General features: G+C 40.2%; 1 protein-coding gene across 1 annotated transcript in view; it reads right to left on the bottom strand.

Annotated features, from left to right (window-relative positions):
* The window catches only part of eys (eyes shut homolog), a 144,009-nt gene that overhangs the window by 31,261 nt on the left and 85,423 nt on the right, over window positions 1–27,325 (bottom strand). Inside the window, exons 36-40 of the mRNA XM_041947814.1 lie at window positions 25,725–25,875; window positions 25,476–25,588; window positions 24,860–25,116; window positions 16,863–17,027; window positions 6,580–6,730 (exon numbers count right to left, since the gene is read on the bottom strand). Coding sequence (XP_041803748.1) covers window positions 6,580–6,730; window positions 16,863–17,027; window positions 24,860–25,116; window positions 25,476–25,588; window positions 25,725–25,875 — 837 coding nt within the window. The remainder of the gene's footprint in view (window positions 1–6,579; window positions 6,731–16,862; window positions 17,028–24,859; window positions 25,117–25,475; window positions 25,589–25,724; window positions 25,876–27,325) is intronic.

Here is a 27,325-nt window from a genome sequence, read left to right as displayed (position 1 = left end):
AGCCACGCCCTAATGCACTAATGCACGACTTGAAAGTAGTGATTGAGACCACAAACTCATTCGGAAACTGTTTATCGAGGTAACAAATCAAGTAAGGAGTAGGGTCATTTTCTCAAAAGCTTACATGCAATCAGACTTCTTTTTGCAGCCAGTGGAGATGCCTCCCATTGGCCATTAGAAAGAATTCAGGTCTGAGGCACTTGGCTTCACTTTTCAGACCATTTTATCAAGCAATAACAATAATTGGGGAAGCCACAAATAAAAAAGGATCCTACTTGAATTTTAGTGTAATAGTAGGTCAGCATCAGAAGACTCTGGTTTGTTTATTTTCACTACAAAGATCATATTCAATCAACTTTGTTTTACTCCATATTTTTCCACTGTTCATCCACACCGCCCCCAGCAGTAGCTGTTTGCCTGCCCCCAGTTTGAGAACCTCTGTTTTCAGGAGACAGATTCCATTGCTGAAGCTGAAAGCCAGGACGGATAGGACATTTGTGATGGTTCTATTGTGGAACACAGAATTTCTACCTAAGACGACAGTAATTGTGCCTTATAAGGTATTTTACAAAGACACAAGATGTGGGCTGGCTTAAAAGCGACACTCCACCAATTTTACACATGAGGATCAGCTTACTTGTCACAGGGAGTTCTACTCAGCCTGTAAAAACATTTGTACAATGTCCTCTGAGACTCTGCAGGAGCTTTATAAAGTCTGAGAAAATAACGGTGATGATGTAAACGGGGTTATCTAGGATTGGGCTACAGACGTCAAATTCTCAACAGAAGGCCAGGGCTACAAAACTTCTCGGCTTCTGCGTCATCAATCATCCATTAGTCATAGGTTTGCTGAATTGATCGCTGGCTCACCCTGTCAGCGTCAATGTGTCCTTGAGCAGAGACACTGAACGCAAAGTGCTCCTGATGTACTGTATGTATGTACTGTAGTAAGTATTTTGAATCAATTTCAGAGATGTAAGTTAGACATATGAAAAGAAATGCAACAATACTCCATCCAGTCACCAAATAAGCATGCAGATAAGATGGTTGGGTCCTTTCCTTTGCATGATCAAGCATTACATTGACATTTAACAGCATCCAACAAAGAAGTTCATAAAACCATGAAAAAAATTGCAGATGTAATCGCCACATATTGATGCACGGCTCATTACGACACAAAATATCCAGTGTATTTTAAACAGAAATTGTACGACAGTCTATAAAGACATCGGCATGAACATCAAAACCCATGGAATGCTAGACCCGAAATCCTCCATCATAAGAAACGCATATTCCCACCAGTCAGAACCATACTTGAGACACTCCTCTCATTCCTTTGACTGGAGAGAAAAAAAGCAAAAGTGGCATAAATTTGAATAATCATATCTGCCAGGGACTCGGAGTTCACCTGTGACAAGAAGGGAAATGTGATGCTGCAGAAACGCTATGTGTCATCCTTGTTAATCTTTGACCGTGCGTGAATGAAAATGACTCCAAACAGTGAATGCTAAGCACAGTGGGATTCAACCAATAATGCGCACACCCTCACAAATGACCAGGAGAGTGTTTGGAGTCTGCCACTCTCAAACTTTAATCCAAGCAATATTTCCCCAAACATCCCCAAACATCCCCAAAGGAAAACTTTCCGACATCAAAAAACCAAGCCGACAACAAACGCGTCTTCCCCAAATGAAAAATGACACAGCCTCCCCGTCTGCACACTCCCCTTTGTGAAATTATAAAGCAGCACAGGGCATTTCAGTAGTGGCCTTTTGTCTTGCCGACTTCACAGCCTGTAAGGGAGTACAACAAATGGGTTGGAGATTTAATTGTAAAAAAACACACAAACAATTAAATTAAATATTTCCAGAAACAGAAAACAAATTTAAAAGTTGCTATGATGCGGAATGTTTTCAGTGTTTCACATCTACCATCAATCTGCCTGCCGGAAAACACAATACACTGTAACACCATTACATTCTACTGATTCGCCATTCATCTATTGATCCTGTGCCTGAATAAATTTAAGCCATAATATTCCAAGTTCCTCAAACCAGGCCCGCTGTTTATACTAAGACTGCAGTTTTAAATCAAATGCAAGCTCTTCTCTGCTCATTTTAAAGAAAAGTCTACCCACCATGTTTCATGTCAACGGCGGCCTGTTTGGATTGTTTCGATCGGTTTAGTGCAGTCTTGCTCAACAAAAGCTGCTCTACAAAAGGGAAATGTGATTCTTTCAATTACGTTTACTGTCGGAACAGGCTGCTAAATTCTTGATTAAATATTCACACTGTCTTTCGTGCCTTTGTTGGGGATGATTAGCGAGATCGAGTGGTGTAAGACTGTTAAGCAGCGGTCCTCTCTGGCTCCAAGAGGACTGCAAATAGGGCTGAGCCAAGAAAACCTGAAATTCCTTCTAAGCATTTAATGATGAGTTTTGGAACACGCATAGTTTTTTACTTATTGACAAATGTTACCTATAGCCATGATACGAGCAATATTCTAACTTGTTGACATAATGACGCCATGCTGTTGCGCACAGCAACGATGAGCATAGCTGAAAACAAAAGCAATACTGCTACCTGCTCCACGGTGGAGAAAAGGGGAAGTGACCACAGTAGTGTGGAAGCAGTTATGTAAGAAGTGCAAGAAGACCAAAACAACATAGGGGGAAATACAAACATATTTCTACCCCCACCAGAAGAACCTGGGTGAGAACACAGGGAGCCCCTGAGGAGAGCTTAGCAGCTATTGTGAGTTTAAAACCCAAAATATTTTTCACTATTTTGTTATATTGTCAAGAATATCGTTATCATTATATTTAGGGCTGTATCGCCCACCCCTTAGTACCTAAATGGTGTTGATATTGGAGTGGGAACAATGTGGAGCTAAAACATTTGAGCTGCAGCAACAGCTGTGTAGATCACCCACTAGAGGGCTTTTAATGCCATTTAAATAAGCCCCCCACATTGTTTAATGCCTTGTTTTGTGCTCATCATCGCAACCACTTGTGGCAACAATTATGTCATTATCAGAACTGCAGAGCATAAATGCCCAGCATGGATAAACATCAAGAAAGTGAAGTGCCTTTTTTTTTTTAATTGCATCATGGGGCATGCTTGACAGAGGTCTCACATCACTTCTTCATGTCGACAGTGTTGCATCAGTGCAAATGACAGCTATCCACGCATGTGTGTTACATGAGCAAGTCAGAGTGGTGGAAACGTGTACACGTGAAAGCAAAAGGCAAATGCTTCCTTTTTCTGATGTTCTGTGCATTATCAGTCCAGCAGTGAGAAAAAGACTGGTGGGTTAAAAATAAGAGAGTGTGAGTGGTGGAAGAAGGAAAAAAACTAGAAAAAAAAGAGGCAGATGAGTCTGTGTTACAGTGACATGAGGCAATCTGTATTATGATAGGAGCTCGGATTATTTACAATTAAATACAACCACTGGCCTGAACTGCATAGACGCCAACAGCAAGTCGAAGCAGCTGTATTCAGTGTTGCCAACTATCATCCAAGGAAAGTAGGTATTCACTGCTTAAACATGACTAGATGATGTCATGCGTTCATTTGCATATGAATACAACTGCTGAAGCGACAAAGAATAAATAGAGGCAGAGCTCGGCAGCAGGGCGTCTCTCATTTCACCCACTGGCTCACTCTGCCCCACGGTGCCTGAGCCGTAAGCTTGTGTGTGCACTACGGAGACAGAAGATCAGCTGTGCATGAGGAAGCATTGTGATCACACCTACGGTATTTGGATGAGACAAGCAAGTAGTGCATGGATAAGGTTCAACATTTGGTACCAAATCTGTTGCCAAATGCTCATGAGTCAACTGTTTTTCCCTGATAATCCAAGAGAGCAGCCACATTTGCTGCTTGTGGCTTTTAAGGACTAATTGCACCTGGGGAGGTATCTAAAATAAGTAGCTAAACCTAGTGACAAGTGTTGGAAGTTGGCAGAAATAATTGCTTTTGATTATTATGTAAATATTATATAACTGAGTTACTACTGTCTGACTCCAGCTGAGTTACTGCAATGTGTTACTGAGGCTCAACAATAAAGCATCTGCATACTGGGTTATTTCTTTTTTTATGTTTTGTATTATGTTAAGATGAATTTTCGTGTCATGCATTTTTTTTTTCCTTTGCACAAATGCACATGCTCATCATTTTTGTCACTAGTATCAGCTTTGATATGGGCACAACTTTTATTTAGAGCTTTGACAAGCACAATGTAAAATTATTCCCACCGAGGGCAGAACTCAATGCAAGAATTAACTTAATATTCCACTTAAGCTTTGAAAGCAATCTCCTGACTCACTTCAGACTTAACCTAACAGGGTAACAATGGTACAAAAATGCGGTAACAAATATTGTAGATAAAATATAATCCCTGATCAAATATTTTGTTATGCATTTTGTTATTGTTAAATCTAAGCTTTTTCATGGGAATCAGGCTTTTTAAAACGGTACAGTATATGACTATAACTGAACTGCTAAATGTAAGTTAAAGTCACTTGAATGCTGCAACGTGAAGTGAAGTGAAGTGAGCAACTTAAACGTTAATAATCTGGACAGATATGGAGTGTCATGGATCCATGATTCTCTGATCTCTTCTTATGTGAAGTATGTGCAGTGCAGGCTATATTGGATCATAACAGATTCTGAAGTATAAGAAAATTAGTGGGCGATTCAGAAGGTGTAAGGTTTGTCTACTGTATGCAGTCAAGATTACAGGGTCTCAGGCACTTACAGGAAAACTCTCCACAACCATTTATCAAACTGGCCAATTTTCTCAGCAGACTGAATATCAAAGGTTAATTTTGCTAATCTCTATGTGAACTGTCTGAAAGTGATCTACAAGATGTCAGGGATGGGAACAGATATTCTGTCCGCTTCTGACAGCATTGAGCAAGTTGCATTCAAAATCTAATATATTACACATTAACATTTATTGTGTTTGAAAGTAATGCATTTCTTTACAATATCACTGTCTGTGTGGAGTAATGCAGTACTGATTACACTAGTTTTGTGCTACTAACTGTGCAAAAATAACTGCAAAAGTAAGACTAGTGTTACACAGTATGGTTATATTATGGTTTGTAATAATAAGGCTAAAACTGCAATAGCCTCGGCATGACCTGGTCTCTATGGCAACAATAGCTTGCCTTATGACTGTTCTTGACAGGAATTTTGCTGACAAGCCTCATCAGATCAGTTTTTCCTACTTGCTCACCTCACACAACATTTTAATCTGAGCAGCTGTCTGCACCGGCCCCGTGCAGGCTCGAGTTTCAGCTGTGTCACGGGCGTAACTGCGACCGTTTGTTTACTTTATTTATTTTTGGCAATATGTGCTTTAATGCAAAGTTGAAGCCCAACAAAAAGGCACTGAATAAATATATTTATCTACTTTTTGTAACCGAAGCGGAACAGAGTGTGCTGCACTCTGGACAGAGACAGCCACACACACACACACACACACACACACACACACACACACACACACACACACACACACACACTAGTTTTAACCATTAGTGAGGTGGTTGTTACGTGTCTTGACCACCGCTGTATTTCACTACAGTAGTTTGTTGTTGTTCCTTGTATTAGACATCATTAAAGGGCTGACATCGCAGAGAGATGCTGAATATTCAATTGATAAAGCATTACTTGATACAGCAACATAATGTGAGTGAAGTGAAGTCTGATTAGTATTGTTGTATATAATGTAGCTGCCACAATACAGAAATATATCACTAGAACATGTTGTGTTTGTGCGGTGTAACACAACCGTGTGTGTGTCAATAATAATGAAACTGAGTTTCAGGGAAAAAAAAAATTATTATGTGATTACAATTTCTGTATGTAACCCTCTGAGGGAGACAGCTGGCTGTAAGTACTCAACCAGCTAACAGTTCTCTTTGTTTATGTGGCTTTGACATTTTGACACATGTCAGGGACTGCACTGCCGCTCAGGTCCACTGAGATCCAGGGCATTAAAGTTGGGATTTGTCTGATGTAGTAAGCTTTCATTGCAATTCTGTATTACTGTAGACTCAATTCTCTGATCAGCACTGATCTGTACAGCTACTGGACAGACAAGCTTTCAGAGGACTTTATCAAAGAGACCATGACATGAAATCAGGGTGAGGAGCCCTGAGCACTGCACACAATTTCAAAGTCGTGCACATTTACAAAAAATACAGTGTTTTTTTTTCTATTTTTTTCATTCTTGTTCTTAGGCTTTTGAAAAACAGTGCGAATGAAGTTACAGTTACCATTACTATAAAATCTCAGTGGCAGTGTTGGTGAAGTTGACTTGCATGAGTTTTTTTTGGTGTTGACATCATCTGCTCTTGGTTGCTTCTTTATAGTGACAAACATTTTACATACACTTGGCACCTCTGCACCTGCATCCTGATTTATAAAAGCAAGTCTTATGGCATGTCTGCTAACATACATATATCATATTCAATGCTGATTACAATAACTGTCATTGTAAGACAGTAACAATGATTTTGGCAATTGAATATTAAGGAATAGTGAGGAATGCAGGAGAGACAAGTCATACCGGATTGTGATTGTCATCCATCTGTTGTTATTGATGTTCCGGCCTGCGTCTGCATGGAGAACCTGGCTGCCACCACACCCAAGTTTAGCAACAGGGCTTCCATCTTGAAGGAACACGTGAAGGAATTGATCCCCAAAGTTCTGTTCCTGAGCTGAAATAGTAAGAAAATGTGGTTAGTAAAGAGTCTCTCTTTCTGTATTACCAAATTCAATACATCATGTTGAGCCACAATATTCATGACATTATTTCAGGGTTAACCCTCAGAATACCGGATACAGGAAATACAAAAAAATACAAAGGTTTCAACAACAAGATGATGGTGACGTGGTTAAAAATAGAAAACAGTTTGTCATGATTATAGTGGTATGGAAAGTAACTATTATTGAGGTCAGGGTGGTGGATGGACAGATTTTTGCTTTTGACTTTAATTTGCATACACATACAATATATAATGGTGTTATATTGAACATACCAACATAAGCGAGCAGGACTCAGAGGAATCTTGACAAGCCCAGCTAGTTAAACCTGATAAATGTCAGTGTGTTGACAACAAGGCCATACTTGTGATCAATACCAAGCATATGAACACCCATGGGAGGATTCCTGCCTGCCAACAAATGCCGCTGCACAGCCAATGGGTATGCCTTTGTTTAGACAGGAGTTTTCCAGGAATCTAGTGCAAATTGTTGTGTTCTGCACATAACATGCCGATAAACACACAGAGCACAACAAGTGCAGTGTTTCTTCTCTCTAAGAATAATTCATTACAATGAACTTCCCCAGACCTGATAAACTCTAAATGCTCCAAGGCTCAAAGAACAGGCTCTCTCTGCATGCAGTACTACTGTATACTTTTCTACAAGCATTCAGCTAAGATGGACCAAGTGGCACACAAGTCAGTTACTCTTAGCCAAGTGAAAAGTAACAAGATAACGAAAGAAGACAACAGCCAGGGCACAATCCACCCAAAGGGCTTGAAGGGCTCATTTGAAAAGTTCTGGAGAATCACAATTCATAGTCAGGGGAAAAAAAAACTTTCCACTGGATATTTTTATGAAATGATTGAGGAAAGAGTGGAGAGAGGACTGATTAAAGATCAATCCCTACTAAAATCCCTTGAGAAAAGAAGTTTCAGAGCCTGCTCTATTAGAACCTGCATGACAGTTAACACAGGGCTTCTCTTTCGTCACACCACCTGAGAAACTGGACCTCAGTGTCAGTCAGTCCTTGATGCACCAACATGGTCCTCTCAGGATCCCAGCTACAAGAAGCTTTCTCCGTCTGGGCCTCAAATATTAAGCACTGCCCACTTGAACAGCGGTTCACAGCACAATGTACCAGAACTGCAGCAATATGAGCTGAATCATCCCTGCATACCACAGTGCCATCATGCTGTCTAGGTCTACTATTATAACCATCAGCTGTGTTAGACTCTCCAGGAAAGGAAAGGTTTTTATGTCTGTGGCATTTATGCAAATATCTCCAAGTGTGGACTGTCATGGGCCAGCAGAAGGCGGTGGGTTTTCTGCCTCGAGAGGGAAAGATCCACTCCTGTCCACCTGTGCCAGCAGGGTTATGTGGTTAAGTCTTATCTGCTGATCTTGTCATTAAAGTTTGCTGATCCTCTGCATAGAAGTTCCTTTCACTGAGGATTACTGGTCGGCCAGTTCCCACCTGCTGACAAGGGGAATGATCACCAGATTCTGTTTGTGATGTGCATCTTATTTGCACTTTGTCTATTCTATGGCGAAGAAGAGTCTCTGGGTAAACAGCTTCACCATGTGAAAATCAGTGCGGTGGGTCCTGCTTTTCTCCATGATCCAAATCAGCGTGCTGATGAAGGCAAGAAACTGTTTCTGTTTCTGTTTACAGCTAATATAAGTTGTGAGACAGGACGTCATTAGTAGATATGCCACTTCCCAGACTCCAGTACATTATATCACAATGGGAGTTTCTGCTGGGCTTGCACAGTCTTTTGCAAGTGAGGCAGTGTGGTGGGGGAGTGACAGACAGCGGCAGCATTAATCCTCCCACACAGGCTACTAGGGTCTTCAGGAAGGAGGTGGTGCATGCCAGTCCCATACAGCTGAAGACATGAGCAGAGGGCAGGTAACATAACAATGCAGCTCTGTGAAGTAGACAGAGATAGAGAGACCCTGCCACTCTCTTGCCACTGTCAGTGAAGACATGGTTGCAGGGCAGTAGACAGAACATGACTACTTGCCTGTTAGAGAGACCTAAAATGTTTCAGTGTTTTCAACGAGGCATAATTCAGCTGAACTAGAGAGACTGACAGGGAACCAAAAACCCAGAGGGAGCTACTGAGTAGGAGCAACACAAGCAGGGTTGACCCCTTGGATTTCACAATGGCAATGATAATTGAGCCTGGACTCTTCGGGGAGGGGAAGGCTGGTGTAGCTCACTAGGCTATGGACATGGACAGAGGTGTGTGGGCTGCAGAGACAGATGTGTGCGCCGTCTCTCATGAAGTAACGGCACGGGTGGAGGATTTGGACACCAGAGGAGGAAAATGGAACAAAAGCTGAGATTGTTGTTTCAAAGCTGCATGGCAACTGATATGAAAGCTCTGAACAATTCCTCCAGGGTAAGAAGGGCAACCAGGAAATCCCCATCTCTTTGTCAGAAAGAGGCTCTGCTTAGTTTAATATACTGCAGTGTGATAATGCATTTTCTAAGAAGACTTGGAGGTCTTCCCTGTCATAAGACTCAACAGGGATGCACTTAACAGTGCTATATTACTAACCACTGTTGCCAAATGGACCACAGGAGGAATATCTTGTTAAGACAATCCACCGTTTCCTCATCCTTGTTCTGTGGAAGACTCTTACTCCATGACAAAATAGCAGCATTAGGGACAAAGAAGGCAGCCAAAGCCTTATTTTTTTTTTAAAATGTTATTCTTATTTGCCTGCAGCATTTAGTAAATTTACATCTTACTTTAAGCGACAGATTTAGTCATTTTCTGTTTCTAAAGGTGGACTTAGTATGCGAGGTTCCCCAGGGATCAATTCTGGGTCTCCTGCTCTTCATTTGGACCATGCTGCCAGAAGGCATATCGTCCACAGACATGTTTGTTATTATGGCTATTATGGCTGTTTTAACAAGGACGAGAGTGTTTGATCACATCTGTCCAGCCATAAGATCCATGCATTTGCTTCCTTCTAATTTTAGAAATTAGTAAAAAATGTAACCTTACGTCAACGAAACTCTGTGCAGTACATCACTGACATGCATGTCATTATAAAGCTATCAGGGCTCTATGGTTATCTGGTAAAGGCCCCTGAGTTTTCCCAAGGGTTAAAGCAAAAGATGACAAAGCTGCTCCTAATTTTCATGCTTCTAGCTGCTAAAATGGTTTAAAATCACACAAAAAAGTTTCCCTTTCCTATGCATCGATTAGCCTTGTTTTTATGTTTGCCGTCTCTGTTTGCAGTTTGTTTTTAATTTTATTTGTTAGCATACTACATTTGCATGTTTGTATATTTCTAAAGTTCTTTTCTCTTTTGTAAAGCAAATTTCTCTTCCCTTAGAATCAACTGTATCTGCATGATCTAATGCAATCCAGCACACAACCCTTCCATAAACTCTGCCTTCATGAAGTTTAGAGTGTTCACTGTTTGTTGGAAATATGCAAATACTCAAATATACGTTTATCACTTAGGTCACAGTCAAAGGTTGGTGTTGTACTGGACTACATAAAACTGAGAGGCGTTTTAATTTTTTGTCCTCCCCGTTAGATACATGAGAGGGTCACCTCATAATTCAATATTCAGTGCAACACCATCACTTCATCACATCAATTATGCTCCAAAACAATCAACAAAACCCGTATATTATAGGTACATAGTAGAACCCTTCTACAGGATTGCATCAGACTGTACAGGTGTACTTATTAAGGTGGACACAGAGTAAAAATCAGGTTTGCTCGTTCAAATGTGCTCATGCACTCTTTGTGGCAATCTACCTCTTTGGATTCATCTACCTATGTATTTTTCTACAAGGTAAACAGTAATATGTCATATTTTAACCTTGTATTTGGCTTATAAATGTGTCTGTGCTTTGTGATGTAAAAGGGGGGGCTAGTGAAAATCTCTCATGTTCTTTTCTTGCAAGCAAATTTTTAGTTTGTGGCATGAAATGAGGACATTTAATGATTTCTGCTTATTCACAGACAGATGGCTTCATATCCCATCCTTGACTTCCCTGTCTCAAACAATTATTTTTGACAGAATCATTTTCTGTTTGTGGTGTGGCTTAAAGAGGTCTTTTTTCTGTCTTTCTTTGAAAGAAAACACTTTTCAGATGATGGAGACATGCATCAAACACTGTGTTATTCTGCATAAATGTGACTGTCAGAGACGGTTTTCAGCAGCAGTAAGAGGAGGCTGAGAGAATACACAACTAGAAATGTGACTTGAGGTAGCAAACAAGCAAAGAGGCAATGCTTAATATTTTCATTTCATGCTTACTTTCATTAGGATTGTGACTTTCTAGCAAAGGTCTGTCCAAGGTAGTTGTAATGCTGAAAAATGACGTCGCATTGAATAGTGGGAGAGATTGAAAGGTGCATGTCTGAGGTTTTTCTTTTTGACTCCTGTGATCCCACAATGGCCAACAAATACCAGAAATTCTTCACTTATTGCATTAATGTCCACAAATTTGCAGAAACGTTAAAGAATTACTTGCAGTTTAGTTTAACTGACAGGAAAAAAGCCAGCATCTGATTGTAACTTTCTGAAATACATTTGCTGTTTATTTAATATTCAAAAATATCTTTTCAAGAAATGCTTGTGTGGACGAGTAAAAACATAATTATGCTTGCCATATGATCGTCTATATCACTGCCAAGGTACAGATTCAGTAGAGACTGTCAGAGTTAATGAATGTGGCAGCAAAGACAACAAAAATCACACAGATGCAACTTCCCTCTGCAACAATGAGCCTTTGTCTCCTTTTCAAACCTGTTGTTTCCGCTTAGTGCTATAACTCATTTGCTGACAAATATTATTTACTATAGAAGTCAATGTTGCCCCATCTTTTATTTTTCTATTTTTCTTCTGTAAGGATATTGTTCCCTGTTGTCCCCATGGCCCTGTTACTGTGCACCGAGTCTAACAGAGCGTTCGTCCTTTTGTCAGTGCCTGTCACCTGTTCTCTCTCTCTCGCTCTCCCTCGCCCCACCTCCTCGTATTTCTCTTCTCGAGCTGACAATTGAAGTCCAGGGGGAGACTCGCATGTTTGCTTCAGGGAGAGGTGTAAAAAGGGGAGCGGAGAATGAGGAGCAGGTCTGGCGAAGAGATTCACCGCATCTCAATGCATGTCTTTTGGTTGTCTTCTGATTAACTTTGTCTGTTTGATCTCTGGAGTTTTCTTTTCAGTTCCTATCCTCTGATGTGAAAAAGATGGTGCACTGTACGGCAGGAAGCATTACTAGATAAAAGGCACTGCGCCCTCTATATATGCTTTCTGAACATTCATCTCTCTTCATGACAAGGCCCACAGTCTGCTTTCTGGCTTTCAGATGCTGCAGCAGTGAAATATCGTAAATATGATTTGGAATGAAGAATAGAGTAGGTACTGATTTAATTGAAGTAACCAACTTAAAATCATGAATACGTTACTTACAGTAACTTTCACATTTCTTCGCATGTATTCTTGAGGTTGCTGAAAGCTCTTTAGAAGTGACGATGGCATCGTGTTGTCACAGCAGTCATTATTTTTCAAAGTAATCTATAGAGGAAATCAGTGACGACTTAGACAAGCATCGACTTGTGATCAACGCAGCCAGATGACTGGTGGCAGTTGATATACGAAGCAGCTAATAAGACAGGGTGGAGGTGGAGGATTCTAGTTCCCTTGACATCAAGCTCAATCTAATTCAATTGACACATATCACATCTGATAGCTAACTTCAGGCATTTTCCAATGTGATCTTCCTCTAGCTGAGATGAACTGTGATGTTCTTCATCTGTAACCGGTTTTCACGTTTTAATCTCCAAAATAAAGATTTTCACATGCAGGAAAACTGTACCAGCACCACTTTTTATATCTCTTTATTCCAAAAGAATTCATGTGTTAAATATTATCTATTGATAATGGCCAGGTTTTTTATCATTAATGAATTATTATTATTAATAACTAATCAGACTACTAAAGGAACAACTTTGATTGTTCGAGCAGCATTTCTTCGGTATATTTCTAAGTTTTCATATAAAACGTATAGCTTTTGCCATTTTTTGAAGGTATCCTCAATCAGTTATTGAAAAGCATCTTGGGGAAAAACATGACTGAAAAACACACCTCAGGTCCCTACAGCTGTATTCTTTTTGTTCATGTAATGTGCTGTTTTTCCAAAAACACCCCAAAACAAGCATTAAGCTTGTGTGCTTGCATAAAGCATACTAAAAGCTCTGCTTTGCAATTATTCTGCCACTCTGTTCTCAAAGCTGTCATTTCAAAGTTTCAAGTTTTTTTTGAATAGTCTCTCTTAAACAGACCAAAATACAAAACATTGAATTCAACAACAAATGATTAATAGGCTACTGCAAACAGACATTTAATGGACACACTTACATTTGAATAGAGAAATGCTTGTAAGTTTTATGTCACTGAAAAGCTAATACACCTAATTGGAAACTCTAGAATTTTTGATCACTCTAATTAGGCACCTATGTCCAACATACACATAGAGAACCACATAGACAACTCCCATTGTCTGTGTGTTTTTAAGGCTTAGCTGGTTGACCTTTCAAGTGTACCAACCTTATATAAAACAAGATTTAGAGTGCTATTGGGTTCTGGGAGCTGGTTAATTAATAGCTCGTTTAACACAAAGATTTAAGTCTTTGGTGGAACCCTCAGCAGCCATCATGGGAGGCCAATTTCAGCCTAGAAAGAGAGAAGTCAAGCTATTATGTCTCTAAGGAATACGGTAGTACAGTAAAACTACCAAAGACTTTTAAGTATCTTTGCACACTGGCTTACACTGTTAAAGGCATCAAGACATTATAGTTCTGAGTCAGATCTTCCAAGATCAACTCTATGTTGGAAATGCAGATGGTACAGCACCCACTGTTAGAGAAAACATAGTGTTCAATATATTCATAAATAAATTACTTTGTTGCATGCCGTGTCACTAACATCACATTTTGGGTCTTTGGGGAGGCATGCTGGATTTGAGCTTCCTGCTCACCACAACAAATAACAGCAGTTATTGGAGCCAGAAAATCTAGATTTTGATGAAAGAAGAGGAAGCACAGGTGTTTAAAAGGTCTATAAATGCAAATGAGAGGCCATGAACCTGCAGACAATACTACAAATAAGGGGCGATCTAGGTCACACCACAAAGATGAATGTTGTGATGCTGGTGTAGAATAAATCACCAGTGATCGCCACACAATTGCTGAACCGCATTCGCTGGGGTGTCACAAGCTAAGTTTCACTATTTCCAAAATTATGGCAAATAAGGGCAAAAGGAGAAATGGTGAGCTTTCATGCATTACCAAAGGATCCAAAAATCCGAGAGCCAGACTGTAGCCAGCAGTAGCCTTTTTCCAGAGCACTGCTTCGAAAAAACTTAGATTGAAGCCCATTGCTGTTCCATCCATTTCTCCTGGATTGACAGCGGGTGCGAGCCAACATGTTGGTCAACCAGTGAGCTTATAAAACTCCAACGTTGGCCTGCCAAGTTACATGATGATTCATACCAAATGCTGACAGGACACTTTATATGGCTTGGGGGTGTTGACGAAGAAAGTGATGGCAAATGTTACTCAAACAGTTTGTCAGACAGCTGAGCCGCAGATGAGGTCTGTGGGTTTGATGAGCAGAGTCAAAGCTGCAGGCGAGCGGCGGAGTGGCGGGTGGAGACAGAGGCGGGCACTATTTCGATCCTCGCATAAAACATGAAGGCAAAGCTGTTGAGTTACGACTAAGCCAATGTAAGGCACTCCGAAATATATAATTTGAGATGAGTTATTAGGGGTTTATTCAATGCCCGGTGAGAAACTTTAATATATGCACCCATATTTTGAACAGATGTACTCTATAATACACACCAAGCTGGTAGGAACAGTTCTCATGGCTCAGCTTTCTCAAGTCCTATAAAAATTACCAGAAATCCACCGACTCCTCTCCTCCCAAAACAATGTACTATTGTTATAAGGGTCTACTCAGTGGCTGTCAGGCCTACCTATCCACATCTAACAAAAGAGAGTGTGTATGTGTGCACGTGTAGGTGTGCAGGAACAAAAGGAGTGGGCAGGAGGTAGACGTACAATGTAGAGCTCACGGTAGATGTTAAGGGTCAGCCCAATCCTCGCTCCCCACGCGACCAACTGGCTCTTGCCGTCTTGCGAGGATTCCTTTGTTCGCTTTAAGGTTATGGCTCAGATCATCGGCAGCGCAACAAAACAGACGGCTCAAAGCTGTCCTCAACAAGCAAGGCTATGCGCTGTCCTTCACCACGCACTTCCTTTTTCTCCCACTCTTTCATAATCACATGACACATGGCCTTATTCATTAGATGACTTTGTGACGTGGTTGAGAGGATTTTTACAAAAAGCATCCTATGAATGTCCTTGACTATATAAACATATGCATATGTATGCCTACGTGGCAACCAAGAGAAAAGCTGGTCAAACTGTCTTTAAGACAGAAATGAATGTCAGTGCTTCCTTGCCTTTCTCCTGTAGTCTTGGAAACACACGACCCACCTTTGTGTCCCAGAGTTCCCTGCAACTGCAAGAGATGACTCATGGTGCTGGTGACTTCTTCCTATCTGTGCAGTAGTTTTTAAGATTAATGTTTGGGACTGATGATGAAAATTATATTGAAACACCACAGGCAGTTGCTTTAATCCACTCTTTTACTCATCTCTTGTGTAATCCTCCTCTACATTGTGAACATGCTATTGAACTTGAATCCATCCAGCTTTCATTCAGTGGCTTCTTGTCTTTTGTTTTTTCCTGTATTTTCTATGCCATCATAGCTGTTGCTAAGCATCCTCCTCACCAGCACTCACATTTCCAACATCTTGATAAAGTCAGAGGCTGATTAACCCAGCACAGCCGTATTTATCATTTCTGCATTATCAATGAACAAACAGAAGACATTGAGAGCAATAACAATACTGAGTAGAAGCATGTCAGTAATAGAAGTTTTACAGTCAAGAAAATGTCCCTTATTCCCAACATGTATTGACAGCACAGTGTAGACAAGCCCTTTTGTTTTTAGAGTACATATTCGTTTTCTGCCAGTCAATTCGACTCTAGCTGTGCTGGAAATATCTTAATGTGGCATCACAGGGTCTGTTTAGCCCTCAGTTTGATTTTAAAGTTTGACATTTTGGGAAATATGCTTAATTATTTTCTTGCCAAGAGTTAGATAAGAACACTGATGCTACTTTCATGTCTGCACAGTCAATATGAAGCTACAGCCAGCAGCTCATCCTGGTATAAAGAGAAGGGCGGGAGCTAAGCCTGACTCCAGGAAGTCACTGCACCCGGCCAAGAAACACCCTGACTCATACCCCGTATAAACAACAATGCTAACATTTTGTTTTTTGTGGGGATTGAACACATGAGACATCACATATTAATTAGTGAGCTTTAGAGGAGCTAGTAGGCGGGTGCTTGTTACCTTTGGTCAGGCCCAGGCTATCTGTCTTCCCCTATGCTTTCTTCTTTCTTCTGGCTGGAGCTTCTTACTCATTAAACAGACATGAGAGTGGTATCAATGTTTTCATCTAAGTCTTGGCAAGAAAACAAATATGTTTATTTTGCAAAATATTCAACTATTTGGTTCACAAAGAGCTTTTGGTAAGAGAAAATGTGATGCATGCCGTCACAGCAAATATTTACAGACGTCAGGAGTATCTTCCATGGTGACCTTTAGTGGATCACAGAGCATCCCTGTTTGACAAGATTCACACTAATGCTTGGATTACTTTCTTATTAAAGGTACAGCTCTGATCTTAATAAGTTGCATGAAAGTGATTTCTTTTTGAATATTTTGTACATTTAGTATGTACTCCAGAGACTTGTAAACTTGCACAGCAGCAACAAATTAACCACTAAAAACAGGATCATGAAAAGCACTAAAAGAAGGCCATAAAAAATAAGACAACCCTTCTGCACTCACAAACCCAAACGTAAAGAAAAATGTGCATTAAAAGGTACTCAGCATATATTTCCCAACCTTTGCCTGTGCTTGCTTTCACAGTTTTTTGGTGCTTTTTCATGATAAAAAGAGATTATACTCACTGTAGAGGATCGTGCCCTGTGTCGATCTTGTTTTCACTGTCAAATAGAGAACAACAGCGGTGTCCTTGAGATTATTACTCGCACCAGAAGGCTGGAGAAGGGATGCAAGAGGCTGCAGCTCCAAATAAGACGTGCCATCGAACGATGGGATATATACTGTGGTATCTAGAAACAAAAATAAACACAAAAAAATGAAATGCATTTAAATGGAGTGAGAAAAGCAGAGTAGAATCCTATCGTTAATGTTTTACACATTTGTACTAATTACACTTCTATATAAATGAAGAACGGCCAATCTAGTAAAAGCAATGTCCTACAGTGCTTTTTTTTTTAGTCAAGAGAGGAGCAGCAATTGGCTGCTGTGTGCCAGCACTGCACTGATAGCTTGGCTGTAAGCAGAGTCAGCAGGGCCTTGTCAGGACTATGTACTAGTGTGTTATTTCCCACTGGATGAAAAAGGAGTATGACTTTAAGGAGAGGCAGAGGAGGTACCAGCTCAGGTCATCAACCCCACAAGCCAGTGATGATCTGCTGGCTTTTACACAAAGGACATCGTACACCTGCTGGATAGTTTGCTGCTCAGGTGCATGACAGTCAAGTCAAAATAGGCCACCCTGTCCTCAGCTCAGGGGATTCTACCTTCAGAGTCCAGCTCTCAAGGAAAGCTACACTTTATTCTCAGCTGAGACCCGAGAGAAGATATAGTAAAAACTTGTTTTTTTCAATGTAAGAGAAATATGAATATCCTCTCATGACTCTCGTGTTCACTTTTTTTGGTGCTTTGATGTCAGATCAAATGGATTTTTAAAGCAGACCTGCGAATGACTGACAACATTTAGAACAGACTCCACAGTAAAAGGAAAGCAATATGAGGAATTGTGAGAAATTTTATAAAGATGTAACATATGAACTTCCACAACTGGCTTAATGGTGGCAATGGTAGAGATTTAGCTGAGGTTCAATCAGTGCCCTGTGCTAAAAGAACTTACTCAAGTAATGTAACACATCTAAATATCACAACTCAGTGTACAGGTTCATATACTTGGATTACGTGAAATCAGGTAAAGGCTTGTTCCAATATGGAATGGGCTACTGGGTTACATCATGATGATTCAAGATTCAATAAAAGAAAATCAATGCACACTTCAGTGGTCATTTTGCTCTAAAGTTTCGTAACATATTACTGGATAGTCAAAGAAAAGAGGAGTACGTAGCTGCAGTTCTTTTTTCATAATTCACTACTGGACTGCTTGATCTGTGAGTCAGACACTCCTGGTGGACAGTGCTGCAGCAGCTTTATTTATGGCAGCGGGGATAACACAATTCCTGGGTATCAGTCATTCATGTCAACAGCCGATTCTGCAAATGGCCTTAATGAGGCTATGAAATGGAGCCGAGTTATATAGCAAGCGAAAATATCAGCAAGGTAAATTGCAGGGTTTGACAGTAAGGACTGCATCGTGGCCTGTGGGCAAGCAAGATGCAGACCTGGTCCAGTTTAATGATCAGTTACCAGACCAGCACCTGAGAGGAGTCTCTGGTCGTACCATTTCTCAAATGGTCACAATCTTGTTACTTCACCTGTGTCTCTGCCAACGTCCAACTCCTGCTCTTTTCCTGACCCATCACAGTGGATGACTCCTCTGAGATGCACAGAGAATTATGTGGAGCAGACATGAAAGCCGATACTTCAAATTACAGAAAAAATAATAATAAAAAACAGTTTCTTTTGTTGTGGAAGGAGCAGCTTCCTTGGGCTGAAAATGATGAATCAATCCTGTAATGTTTGTTGGCAATTTCTGAGTAAGGCAGATTGAGCTGGCTCATTTTTAAAGGCACCAGCAATTACAGCAAACACACACTAGATGCCCACAAAAAGAGCTGGCAGCACCTAGCCAGTGTGTTGGCAAAGCAGAAAGCCGACAACCCCTCATCAGGTCCCATTAATGTCAAACACAAAAACAGAGAGGCTCAACACCGTAAAAAATGCCTTTGTTGTTGGCTTTTTTTAAAGTTATTTGTTCCTCCTCACTACATTTTGCAGAAAAGATTCTCTCTGGTCTTACATGAAAACAGTACCTGCATCAGGGGGCAACTTATATTTCATAATTTGATTTTCGTAAAAATTAGACACATCTAATGTAACAGTCAATTAAGTACAGAATGTCGTCATTTTGGGGTTGATTACTGCTATAAATGCACAAATAAATTGTATGTATATTGTTTAAAAAGAATATGAGTTACTAGTGGAGCAAAAGGTACAGATAAAATATTTAAAAAAGAGCATTTGGATGCAACTTATTTGAGAAAAATAGCTTTTGAAATAGCTTACACCCAAACAAAAGAACACCTTAAATGAGAAAAAAAGAATGGACGCTCTTATTTGGATTGATGTCGTGGTTAGGTAAAAGTCGTTGAAAAGACATAACTGGGACAAAACTGCGCTCTCAACTTTCATTTTATCATTCCTCTATGGCCAACATCCTACATCACCGCTTCAAATGTGCGAGAAGTAAGGACATAAGGTAATGAGCTGTAGAAAGAGGTCATGATCAATACAGACCAAGTCTGAATAATTTGCTGCCTCACTGCTTTCGTCTTTTTTGCCTACCTCCTTACCTTGCGGCCATTTACTCCGTAACTAATTTTTGTGGTCACTTAGCTTTCAACTGAATGCTTACATACTTGACAGAATGTCTTTGGCAAGGTCTACGACCTACTGTGTCTTCTTTGAAGAGACAATTTATCATAGCTTAAAACTGTGACATACTCAGATGAACTGGCTTTATCTTGACAAAAGCTGTCTTATGGTTGACTACATGATATCAAATACTCACTCAACCACCAGGCACTGGCCTGGATTACGGTACACGCTACCAGAGGTGCAGCCCAGGGGTCCATACATAAAAGAGCAAGACTCATAGCTCACACATGTCAAGTTTCTCATGCACAGGCGGCACATAAGATATCTACTCAATTTGACAGACAAGTATGTCAAGTACAAATTATATAGTTTTAGCGATTCAGCTAATATATGATATGTTAGATGTGTGCAGGCATTCTGTGTATTATATTACCTGAAAAAGGCATGTAAGTCTGTCTCAGAAATACATCTGACAGCATGAAACCTGACACTTTAACCACAAAGGGAAGCTTGATGCTTTACTGGGCATTAAAATGTTAATAGATCCACTGGTAACATATGTAAATGGTGGAGGAAATACTCAGATCCTTTGCTTAGGTGGAAGCAGGAATAAGACATTACACAAATACTGTTTACTGCAACAGTCCTGCATCATCATTTTTGCTACAACCCTGATTCCAAAGAAGTTGGGACGCTGTGTAAAACATGTTTTGGAAATTTTGGAAAAATCTGCTTATTCTGAATTTAATGCAGCAACATCATGCTTTTATCTATGTTTTACACAGCATCCCAACTTTCTTGTAGAATTGTATAATTTATTTATATGACGATGAGAAAACAATGTGAAAGAAATTGCTCCTTGTGATTAACCCCACAGACAATTATCTGCTGAATCTGCAGCTCCCCTCAGTCTTACTGAGCTTTATAACAATTTTCAGCTCATTATTTAGCTGTCCAGCTCCCAACTTTTCTGTTTTGGTAAAACTCTCTCATAGCTTCGTTTTTACCCACAGCTCGTTGTTGCTCTAACAACCCACTGTACATTACCTGGTCAGTCCCAAACAGCAGGCAGACACAGTTAGCAAGCAGCTGGTGGACATAGCTCAAGAGCCAGATATTTACCTCAGGACGTGGTAGAGACAAAAAACAGAGCTAAAAGAGAGTGAATACTGAATGCACATTCATCAGCTGACCAGAAACACAACTCCAAATGAATGCTAATGTTGTTTTGTAACTGCACAAAAGGTAGCCTTATGTCAACATCATGTTCAGTTGTTGCCACTGCGTGCAAGAGGCAAAAATCTCTTATTGCAGGTTTGAGCAAAAACAAAAAAACACAATTACTTAAAGTATCAGAAGTAATAGTACACATGATGTAAAATGGGCAAAATTATCATAATATACGTGTAAAATACTATAAAATTATTATTAATAATGCATAAAGGGGTGTTTAAACATTGTAGCTGATCAAGGAGGAGCTAAGTTTAACTAATTTATAGACTGCTTGGTGGTGTAAACTACAGTAATACATTATATTCTCTAATAATACTTAATGCTAAACAATACTAAAGTACAAGTATCTCAAAGGTTAACTTTAGTACAGTACTTGAGTAATGTTACATTGAACCACTGCATGTAAAGATACGTACTTACATTCTCACCTCTCCGCGTTCATGTACACTGCATAGACATGCAGAAAAAATACATGCATGTGCACAGTGGATTTGATCTATTTCTTTTATTGCATTTATCCTGAAGCAGTCTCATTGATTTGTTCAGTTGTTTTAATCTGTTTGTAAAAGCCTAACCAGCCGTGGGGGCTACAAATTAGCTTCAGCTACGCCCTCTTTATACATTACATCTGTTGCGTTTGCTCTTCCAGTGAAACAATTTCATCTGCATTGTCCACATTAAATAAATAAACAAACAATAAAACATAATGTGCACTTCTATAAAATACTGTGACATTTTATATATAAGTGGGAGGTTTGTGGGAGTTTTCGTCTGATCCAAGGCTATAAGGATAGAAGGTGTTGTACAGATTATAGCACCTTTAAAACAAGTCTGCCATCTGTGATTTTTGGCTATATTAATAAAACTGACTTGACTATGCTCCTGAATCATTATTTTTTTCTTTTATGTATAGCCTGGGAGAGTGGTTATACATCTAGAGCACTTTCTTCATGAACTGTCAAGTGAAATGATCAACTATTTGGCTACATTTCAACAATGTAATGCACAAATTACATTTACAACATGTATTACCAACATCTAACACATTATAGCTTCTTGAACAATTACATAAGAGGCTGCAGACCCATGTGCAACGTGACGTTTCTCTTAGTTACATGCTGTTTGACATGTCAGCATTTCATCGAGGACACAAACAAGTCTGCATCATTAGTCACCGGGTAGGATGACGTAGCTATAATTAGCTGAGATCAGAGGTGACTTGCTTTATTCTTCTCTTGTGTCTATTCTTAATCCAACAAGATGTGAGGACAAGGTTGTCACCCGGCAAAGTTGCCGTAGCACCACACACTCACAGACTTTGTCAGCATATAAACAGCCTCCGGACTCCGTCTGCGGGCTATCAGAACTAGTGTGGCAAAGCACATCGCTGGATGAGTGCTCATATGAGATTGCACTCTGTTAAACCTGAGAGACTGAACTGCTTTTGAGGAGGAGCAATTCCTCAAACTCAGCAGAAATGACTCTAAAAGGCCACTGCCGGTATTTAAAGGAAAAGTTTATGTGTGACAGGTTGAGGGATAAGCAGGAACTGACTTTATGGTCATGGAGGGAAAAGGCTGAGGGTAAATCCCATTACTTTTGAAAAAAAAAAAAAAGATTGATTAGAAAAAAAGCAAAAATAAAATGGCACAATTCTGAGAATGTATTAGCAAATCAAGCATAACATCTGATTACTTTCACAGGTATAGTGGCTCTATATATTGAGTTATTATGCATCATTATATTACATAGTCAGGTTAAAATGCATCTTCGAGCGAACAAGGTTAATTTCCAATTAGTAGTGTTTAGCCTTAAGCTTGCACATTATCACACAGGCAACGCGTCAATGCATGCGCTGCAGTCACATGCAGTGATATTTTGTGGCAGACTAGCAGTTACCATTATCTAAACCTGAAAGCTACTCTGGTGAGAAATAAATGAATGAATACATGAGTGAATGAATCAACGAACGATTCATGTTGTTCTCTACTGGCGGTTTAGAAGTTCACCAAAGCATCTTTAATAATTGGCTTAGCGAAGCAGCGTCTCTGTCATGTAAGCGGAGGGGGGCACCGCTTTCTTCGACATAGATGTCTCCCAAGGGAAAAACAAATGAGAGTGAAGTCTTAAAAATAGCATCATTTTTGTTACATTGCCTGGAGAGACAAATGACATTTCAGTAGATTACTTAAACACCTGTAAATTAGCATTTTGAGAACGCACGGCAGAGGTGTCAAATAAGGGTGTCAGGTGAACAGAGGCTGCTCAAGCCATGCTAGTAACTGTTAACATTAACTGTGAGTGGCATTCTGTCAGATTCCCATATATTCTGTAAATACAAGGTTAAACTATCAAATCATGTTCAGGGGTTGTGAAGGTGAAGATCAATCCACTTTTTCATTATCGAAACTCCTTGTAATGCAAATTTCCATTGCTTAAAATATTCCTCGGGCTTATAATGTACAGCATATATGACATTTGGTGGCTGCTGTCATCCAGAACTCCTCATTTAAAACCCACGCCTGAAAGCCTTGTTTGGGCAATGGCCTACAAGCTGCACAAATGTGCTGTGGCTGAGGCGTTCTGTTCCTGCACATGGCATATATAGTATGTAGTTTACGTTAACAGTGGCACATTTACCACTCACATTTCAGTTATTTTTTAAGCAATTATTTTCCGCACTTAATGGCTTTAACAGCTTTGTATTGTAGTGCAAAGCTAATTTGTCCTTGTATGGTATGGAGAAATGCAATTTGATTCACTTTTACAAGAGAGAAAGGCAGGGATAAGGACTAAGTGGTGTATTTGGCAGATGAAATGCTATTCTGGCCAATTTTGGCTGGGCAGCAGCATGGATATATACAGTAGATGCTGCATTCAGACTTGTGAGATGCGTCTCTGCTGCTGCCTTCTCGCTCTGGGGTTCTGACCTGTTCAAGAGGGAAATGCCAACCAAATGACTTTTGTGCTACTATTGGATGTTCTTTTACAAAAGAAATGCCAACAACAACCAACAGGAAATAACATTTCACAGATAAGAAGTTATTCTACAATATTTTGCTGTTAGAAATGTGTTGAATTTATACATATACATGTCTGGCATTTTGTAACAAACCAAACTGGATAAAAATTAGTTGAAAATGTAGCGAGTTGTGATGATTTTAATAGTGGATAGATCTCCTGTCTCCATAGGCTTACAAGAGGCGCGTCTTTACTGGAGCGATATGCCGGCCATGTTGAACAGCAATACAGCACATATCATAGTTGATTTAACATGTGTAATTGAAATCAACAAATTATCTATATCTTTTAATCCATGTTGGAGGATTAACCATGTAGCTAGTGCAGGGGAGTGAACATGGCTCTCATAACACACCATCTGAAACGTCTCTCACTTGTGAGCAGCGTGGTTTGCCTTATTACGCACACAAGCAATTAATTCACAACTCTAGTGCGACTGCTGTGTCACTAACAGAGAATGACTACAACAGCAAAATACAAGACGCTGTTGTCTACACTGTCAGAGCATATAACGCATGGCAAGAGAGGCAGAAAGGGACGTCAGTACCTCCATCGTACAGTAAAGTGCACAGAGAAGAACTCTGCAAAGGAAAATCTCCTCAGTACGCGTGTCTAGTACTGCGGTCTCCCTAATATTGATGTTGTGGTGGTTGGTACAGAATATTTTTGGTTGGGACAGAGGTGAGAGCTTTAGCTGAAGGTTGAGCAAGTGCTGCAAGGTCGCCTTCTCATTCTCAATGAGCGTCGGAGGTGAACATGGGCACACAGCAGCGGTTCAAGCTGCTTATACGGATCTCTCATTTCATTAATCATATCCTGAATAATTCACATCACTCAAAATTCCTATTGCAGCTGACTCTATTCTCCCTCATAGTGAAGCCTATTAGGCAAAGAGGCTCAGAATATATTAACCAACATAATTTGTGGGCTGGCTCTTGATGATACCACTGTGGAGGTCACAGTACACTTGGTTTTTTAAGCTTTTTACTGCCTGTGTGTGTGCATGTGTGTTCTAAATCACAATCACATATACAAACCTGGAAACACTGTCAGGTATAAACACAAAAAAAAAAAAAAAAAAAAAAAAATCAAAGCTTACCCTTCTCACAAAAAGTTCCAGTAAAATGTAGCGGGCAGTGACAGGAAGGCAGCGCTCCACCAGGCAGCTGCAGCTGATGACATGTTCCTCCGTTGCGGCAGAGACCGTCGCGGCAAACTTGAGGTTCATGCAGAGGATGTTCAGGTGTTTGTGTGGGAGCTGCCATTGTTGTCGTGTTCACTGTGTCAGAGGTGGTTGGTTGAGTCGTCAAACTTGAGGAAGTTGCTGTGGAGGCTTCTATGGCATACAAAGTATATCTGTAAAATTGGACAAAAGTTGAAGTACTTAAGTGGATAAAAACCCAATGTAACATTACCATTTGCTTTTAAGGCAAAAGATTATTGTGCGGCTAATTTTAGCCATTAAACAAGAGGTGAATGTAGTCAATTAACAAGCAGACAAATTTATGACTACAATCACAGGAAGAGAGTTTGTTATTTATCACAATAAGCAGTCAGATCCCCCTCCCGCATCACATAAAGCAAAATGTGACTACTGGTGTTTGCTGATTTTTGTGCATGAGCCTAAAAAACAACCAAGCAATAAACAGATGCAGTGTGAAAATTAAATCAAAAGAAGAGATTGTGATGATCTTTTGCGTATCCATAGATTTTACCTGCATTGGTCTACGTTGCTGCCAGCGATGGCATCAGATGTGTAAAAGCTCCTCACTGTGTTAATTTCAATTATTTCAATGCAGCCAGTATAGTTGTGGAAAGGCTTCGCTCTCTAAGGAACAAAAAAAAAAAGGTTTATTTACACAATTCATTGTTTTTATGGTACATATTATGTGACATTGATGTAACCTTTAAGCACGTGTGTCCTTTAGAGCTGTATGATTTCAATAGGTAGGTAGAAATCTTACCTGATTGGGTAGATATTGTTGTGGCAGACCACCGGTGAAGACGTGGTTAATTCTTGGTATCATGTGTCCCAACCAGTAATTGCTGGCTGTACTCTTGATTTTCTGATGACCAGAGAGAGTTAACTCTGCTTCACAGGGGGTTAGGTATTGTCTGTAAATGAGTATGAATAGTTACTGTTTTCGCATAAGCACACATGTCTCTGTTGTCCCTCTTTGGACAGTTTCACTAAGCAAAATGTAAAAAAAATGCACTGTATTCACAACAGGCTGATAATAGGAGAAAGCAATAGAGATCAGCAATAATCTTGCAGATAATGTGAACCTGTCAATGTGTGCTCATTAACTTTAGAAAAATCCTGTAGTGACATTTAAAACACTCGACAATGTGAAGTTCAGAAATCTTAATAGTCATCTGAGAAGTAAAGTGAACTACCGAACGCTGAGATTTAGAAAGTGGGGTAAATGCATGGACCTGTTTTGTTTACTCTGTTAATACATTCATTAACCACAACCCTGTTCTGAGGTGCTACTGCTGAACTCCACTTTGTTTTCTCTTGGTATCTTATGTGCCTTCACACAACTATTTTGGACCCACCCCAAAGCCATTCATAGATTTCAAAAACCAATTCTCCACTTTGAAACAACAGGGGAGAGCAGATAATTACCTAAGTGCAGATTCTGGACTAACCATCTGCAGCTTGAGGGTACTTGGGCCACAGATGCACAGTCTCCTCTCCAGTGTCTCCTGATACCCCTTGTTCCCCGAGTGGAAGTTAGGAGGTCCATGAAGCAATCTAGTCTGATTTGTTAAGCCTGTACTTTGCAGGCTGTTGCATATGCTGGCGAAACACTCGGGGCACTAACTCCGAGCTGCATAAGTCCTTCCTCTAGAGCCGGCGTGGAGAAGCGGTTAATTTAGAAGCAGTCTGCCAGAGCGGCCTGGCCAGCAGCCAGAGGGCACTGTGCTCACTGTCCTTGAGAAGTCAGCCCCACTGGGTTTCTATTTAACATATTGAAAAGCGTCTTTGACGGGAAGATATATTAAAAGTCTATAATGAGTTAGGCGGTGACGTTGAGGATGGCCATGGTGTTGTAGCTCTGGGTCAAATCAGACAAAGATGGACGGACTCGGCCATCAGACAATTACAAAGAATTTGCTTTGTGACACCATGAACCATTTTTCCACACTCCCAACCCTCTAGTTATGACAGCTCTCTTTCTTGCAATGTCTCCAAGGGGTTGGTACAGAACATTATGATTGATTCATACTGCTGTTGTATTTTTCTTGCAGAGAAAAAAACAGGGGGTGGAGCCTCCCAGCCCTTAAACCTGATAGGCCTTTCTCGATGCACTTGCATATTTAGGGCAGTGCAGCTTTGTGCCAAGAAATATGAGGCAACCTTCCCACTAAGCTTTGTTTAGACAGGAAATAATTTGCTCACCTTTGGCACAGTATGTTCATAACGACCTTCAGCGCTTTACCTCTTATCTGTTTCATCTCCATTAAAATCTTCTGAAAACCTTAATTCATTTCTTACTTAGCCTCTCAATCTGAGGCTTTTAGATCGGTGCAACAAAGAGAGAAGTGCAAAAATCATTAT

The sequence above is a fragment of the Chelmon rostratus genome, chromosome 11 (genome assembly GCF_017976325.1).
Source record: "Chelmon rostratus isolate fCheRos1 chromosome 11, fCheRos1.pri, whole genome shotgun sequence".
Classification (NCBI taxonomy): Eukaryota; Metazoa; Chordata; class Actinopteri; order Chaetodontiformes; family Chaetodontidae; genus Chelmon; species Chelmon rostratus.
The sequence above is the reverse complement of the archived record's forward strand: the minus strand, read 5'-3'. Positions and strand labels throughout refer to the sequence as shown.